A 6,090-nucleotide genomic window follows, 5' to 3' on the forward strand; every position below is an offset into this window, starting at 1 on the left:
AACTAAAGGCCACAAATATAAATTACAGCTTTAAAGCAAATGCTACTTCTCTATGATCTATGTCCCCAATTTCAAATATTCATGGAATCATAGGGGCTGATCTAATTCACTGCCCTTAAGGCAGGTTCTCCATGCACTGATGCAAACTGTACAATGAGCTCCTTAGAATCCACCTTATTCAAACGAGAGTGAAAACAAAGAGGAAACCCCTCACACAAGTCCAAGGAACAGAATGCACATATCCCCTTTGATAATACTTCTACACAAAACACGAAAGGTAGTGCTGTCCACTGAAAGCCTCACATACACGAACTAAAACTACAACATGGAATACCAGTGTTACAACACTTTATCAACACGGAATAAGAAAGCTGGAGAGGTGTTTCTGAACTATCCAAGAGATAACAGCCCATTGCCCTCATATGATGTTGGAATATATAAAGTATTTCTTTAGGGGATGTCATCAGCCCATTTGCTATAGCATCCTGAACTCTGTTACACAATCACTAAGGGGTGGCAATAATGATAGCCAGAGGGTTGCATTCACAAAGTACTGGTAGTGTTCAATTGCAACAACATTATTTGTTGCATCCATCCATCTATCCATGAACCCTTACAATCCATTAAAACCCACCTTATTACATCCCCCACATCATTCCATAATACAGTCATGCTGCTGTGTGTGCAGATCTACTGACATGTCACTACAGTGCAGGTTGGCTGAGCCTCCCAGCATTTCATCCATCACATCTTTCATTCCTGCAGTTTTTAAAAATGCTTTGGCACCTATTTGCAGTAGGAGTCCCCCACCCCCACCCCAATAACTAAAAGCTAGAAGAGAGCATTAAACATTCCAGCAAAATAGTATTCTCTCTATACTTGATTTTGCTCTTTTCAAATTAAAGTACAATCTCTTCTCATTTTAAACATCTATAAGCCTTCCCAAACCTGGTTCTAATGTTTTAGACTACAGTTCCCATCATCCCTGAACACTGGCTATCCTGGCCAGGGCTGATGGGAGCTGAAATCCAAAAGTTCTGGAAGTTGGGAAAGGCTAATCTATTTCCTATTTGCACTTCCATTGTGATCTCTGCACAAGCACACATAATATCAGAACTTTTTCTGGCAGCACATTAATTCAGATAAGGAGATGGCCTTATAGGCCCCTTCCAACTCCACTATTCTATGGTGATGAGAATCTGCTTTAACTGCCCACAAATACTGAGTTCCAAGATTTTTCTTCCCCCCCCCCTTCAAGTTTAAAACAATTTAACATCAGCCTTTGTGGTTCCTATTGAATGCCCACGTGTCTCTCCAATGATATAGCAACTCTAGACACTTAAGTCTTCAGAATGTTTTCATTGCCTGATGAGTCAACAAATCCAATGTGTATGTCACAATATATACACAATGTTGCACACACAAACCAAACCACATCACCTACACATATTAGCATTACAATTTATTCACATCAGTTCTTCTTAGTCTACTCATAATTTAAGACTAATAACTAGCTTCAGAAATACATGACTGGGAGGCAAAGATTTTTGTCTACATTTTCGGGTGTGTCACTCAGCTGCCTTATGATTGCCATTTATCCTCTCTCTATTTTGGTATCCCTTTTGCAAAATTGGATATGACAACAGTAATTACACTTTTATAACTCACATAGACTAATGAAGGACAGTCTTAACTAGGACGTGGCAAATGTGCTATTTGTGAGCAACCTCATTTCAGAGCTTCCTGATGCCATACAAGTATAATTTTCATAAGTAATTACTGTTTGTACAGAGCTTTGGGTACACATATAATATTTAAGAGAATTACTGTGCTTACACCAGTATTTAAATGCCATATGTAACCTATTCCCCATAAGGCAGCTAATCTCTAACCTGCATTATTCACATGTTCCTAAATGTCAGAGGCTCAATGCAGTTATATAAGCCTTACAAGGCTTATCAAAAATGAATTTTGCCTCAAATGTAACATATAGATGATATAATGAAACTGTACATTTTTTCTGGATTAATCACAATTATTTCTATCATTAAAGAAACATGTATCCATGATTTGCCCTCGCAAAGCTGATACCAAACATGTTAGGCAATTGGTTTAGCAGGTGACTAAAAACGAGTTCTCTGCCTGCTATAAATGCAGAACAAAACAATGGGTCTATGGATGCCAAAAGAAGACAGCTCATTAATAGGGATGTAATGCTTTATTTATTTGGGGGGGGGGGTTAAGAATGACCCAACCAAAAATGATGCCCCAATTAATTGGGCAGCTAAAATGTTTTTATAAAATTACTATTTTAAATTAAAGTGCTTATAAAAAGTGTAGATGGCAAGCATCATCTTAGGAGGCATTGTCCCATCTCTTACTGGAAGAATGCCTCTTCTAAGATGACAGCCACTACAACACATGCGTGCATCATCTAGAAACAAAGCTTGCTACAGAATTATGTTACCATATGCAAACTTAATCAATAGAATGATTATGGGAGCAATCCTATGGTCCCTAGACATTGTCTGAAGGCCATAGGGTAGTGGAGATTCCCCACTCTGAGGACAAAGAAAATTCACCAAATTCAGAAAGGTAAATTGGAGATCCACCCCCACCCCCACCCCCACCCCCGAGCCCTTGCAGCTGGCATAGAATAAAGTGCACTGGCTGGGCTCTAAGGCTGACCTCAGAGAGGAAGAAAAAGGGGCATTTTGGCAGATGGGGAAAGGAGGAGATTAGAGAGGCCTCTTCTAGCCTCCCCACTGAAGCACCAGCTAGATGGGTGGGGCGAAGCTCATCTAATGAAAAATACAGGGCAAGATAACAAGGAGGTGAGGATAGCCTCTGCCGTTCCTCCCACCCTGCACTGGATGATCAGAAACCCCCAACTTTGGGGGCTCCAGTCATTGAGGGCTCTCAATAATACAATCTTATGGGTGTCTAAGAGGGCCCCACTGGACTTTACTGGGACTTACTCCAGTGTGTATAGGACCACAATCTAGACCAGTGGTTCCCGAACTTTTTCAGGTAACTGCCCCCTTGGTTCCACAAACTCATGCCCAGTGTGCCCTACCCTACATTATAAAAATCATTATTCAGAATAGCTGTTTTCAACGATCCACTAAGGAAGATAATAGCAATAAAATTCAAAACAGTAACAATTAATTGAATATTTATTCAAAATCCAAAGCACCCGCCTCTTCATTAGCGTTTTGGTGCTTTTGAAACATTTCAATTCACCGTTAAAAGGACTCTTCTTAAACGGTATTAATACATGTGTGGATTCTTCCCCTATATGGCTTGGGACCAAACTACCTTCTCCCATAAAAATGTCCCTGGGTTTTAAGACCTTCAGGAGAGGTGCTTCTCAGAAAAGACCACCTCGAGTGGCCCCCTGCCTCTTAACGCCCCCTTATGCAATCCCACTCACCCCAAGGGGGCAGTACCGCCCACTTTGGGAACCACTGGTCTAGACTAAAACTAAAATTTATCTAGTGAGGAATCCTGAGGACCCTAGACAGCATCTGTGGTGTACTAAAGATCTCTTGCTCTGGGCCTGTTGACAGAACTATGAAGGGATCTGATTATAGATCTTCCCTCTTCCCTCTTCACCTATCTCCCCTCCTACCCACCACAAGCTTATCTTATAAGATCATAACTGGACATTGTTCTGAGAGGGAGAAAAATGGGCATGCTGGTGGGGAAAAAGAGGAGAGGCCAGGTTGCGCAATATCCTATGGCCTCTCCATTTCCCTCCCAGACCACCAAAAGCGAGTTTGATGGGCTCAGAGGCCCATCTAAACGCTTTTTACATTTCAGAATGAAGGTATAATTGCCTCTATCTTCCTCTTGCCTTGCTTAGCTCTTGGCACCAGGGCACAGGATAGGCGAAGGACTTCGAACCCACACTTAAACCATTAATCAGATTGTAGCCCTATCCGTTACATTTCTGATGATTCATCAGTAGGAGATAGACACAAATTAAAGATGATATCCTGTAGCAAGACACAGTAAACAAACAGCTGCAATTATCTTCTGTACCAGTGATATTGACAACCCTCATACATCCAACAACAATTCACAGCACTAAAGACACTGAAATTGCAGCTGACTGGGTGCATGATCAGCAAGCCCAACACATTATATTGTCCACAGAATGCATACCAGAATGCCTTGCATGTCATCTTCTGCAAATTAGCTCCATCACATTTCATTTAAACTATTCACCTGAATAGCTTATGTCAAAGGACAAAGCTGAAACCCTATCTCTGCTTGCCTTGGAAGGAATCCTACTCAAGGCAATGAAAGATGCACCTAAGCAAGGGTTATATGCCTAAGCAACTTGTGTACAGCATCGAGCTGCAAATAAGTAAATCACTATATCTTCAAAAGTGCCACAACGCCTGACGGATTAACTGGCATATTGTGACATGAGCAACACATTGCTTCATCAGAAGGATGAAACTGGCTGATAACAGCATAAAAATACATAACCTGCCAAAGCTCATGCCTCAATAAGATGGTCACAACAGTTTTCAGAAGCCAAAGCAGTACACTAGGGACACTCCTTTGGAATGCCTTAAAACTAACTGTTTAATCTTATCCATGCGCTCCTGGGATAAAATCCCATGGAAGTCAGTGGAGCTTACTTCTACATAACTATGGCTAAAATTAAACTACAATCCTAATTACTCTCGAGTAAATAATTCCAAAGGGAAGTCAGTGGCCTCCTCACATCCTTCCTCCTCTCAGCAGGCCTCTACCCTAACCGCGACCACATGCATATAGTCTTAAATTCAGCGTGTTTAAGCCACTACCTGAAGGCCCCCAAACCTTAGATCGCCGTAGGTTTTGTAAACCCCACGGACTTTGACGAGGCTTGCGTTAGGATGCGAAATGATTTAGGGCTGTAGCCTTACTACGCCGTTTCTGTGAAGCCCAGACTCCCCTTCTTTTCCCATGGCGGCTACTCATGTGTAACTGTGCATAAGTCGTGTGCATGAGGGATTGCTGTTTTTTTAAAAAACCATGCGAAGTGCAAAACGCACGCAGAGAAAGCACCGCAAGGGTTTGCCTGGATTCCCAGACCGCCCATTGGTCTACGAGGCCGGAAGGCTAAACAGCCCCGGGCAGGACAGGGCTCCCTACTATACTAAGCTGGGGCTCCTGGGGGCACGCGACGGGTCTCTCACTCACCCGGCCCCCGGCGGCTGAGCTCTTCCTCCGCAGCGTCAGTCCGCTCCGGAGCAACGCCGGCAGTTCCCTCAGCTTTTGCCGCAGCTGCACTTGCTGCTCCTGGTCTCTGGCGCCGGAGGGGCTCCGGCTGAGGAGCAACGAGTCGGCCCTGTCACACGCGGGCTGCATCTTGACGGAGCCCCCAGCCATGCATGCTAAATTCCCGAGGAGCCCGCCGTGCTCGCTCACCGCCTCCTTCTTCCTGCTTCGGCAGCCTCACGCTCGCTCGCTCGCGCGCGCACACACCTTTCTCTTGTTATGCAAAGCGCGCCTTGCAGGCGAGCGCCTTGGCAGCTGTCATAGCAGGGACGGCGTTCCCCGCCTCCTCCGTTGGCTTTGGGATGGGAAGGGAAAGCTGGGGGCAGGGTGGGGGGAACCTGCGTGTTCCTCGCTAGTCACGAAGCTCAAATTGCGCGGGAAGGGAGCTTCCCCGGCCAAAGTAGGCCCCGGCGGGAGGCGTTCATCCCACAGGTGCAGCGAATGCGCCAGGAGCCTAAGCGCTCTTTGCCCCTCCCCTAGGGATGCTGTTTCCCCCCTCAAGTTCAACTGCTGTGACGCGGACAAACAAAATCCAGAGAGTGGGCGAGAGAAGGAAGACGACTACGCGCTGAACAATAGTCACGAGAGAGCTTGTTTTAACGCGTTGCCTTTTTCATCTTCCTCCACCGACCTCCGCCTTCATTCCCGCCCGGAGACGCCTTCTGGCGCCGTAGAGCCTGTAGCTCATACTCTTCCCTCTTTTACTTCTCTGCCAAGTACACATACGGTAGAAACACAGGAGACTACACAGGTGGGGACGCTCTGGTCACTTGTTTCACCTGGAGTGTAGAGTGATGAAATAAGAAATGACTG

General features: G+C 44.9%; 1 protein-coding gene across 1 annotated transcript in view; it reads right to left on the reverse strand.

Moving 5' to 3' along the window:
* The window catches only part of LOC134413416 (rap guanine nucleotide exchange factor 5-like), a 64,458-nt gene extending 59,039 nt beyond the window's left edge, over positions 1-5,419 (reverse strand). Inside the window, exon 1 of the mRNA XM_063147593.1 lies at positions 5,220-5,419. Coding sequence (XP_063003663.1) covers positions 5,220-5,388 — 169 coding nt within the window. The 5' untranslated portion in view covers positions 5,389-5,419. The remainder of the gene's footprint in view (positions 1-5,219) is intronic.
* Between the last annotated feature and the right edge of the window lie 671 nt (positions 5,420-6,090).

Source organism: Elgaria multicarinata, chromosome 1, assembly GCF_023053635.1.
Source record: "Elgaria multicarinata webbii isolate HBS135686 ecotype San Diego chromosome 1, rElgMul1.1.pri, whole genome shotgun sequence".
NCBI classification, from domain to species: Eukaryota; Metazoa; Chordata; class Lepidosauria; order Squamata; family Anguidae; genus Elgaria; species Elgaria multicarinata.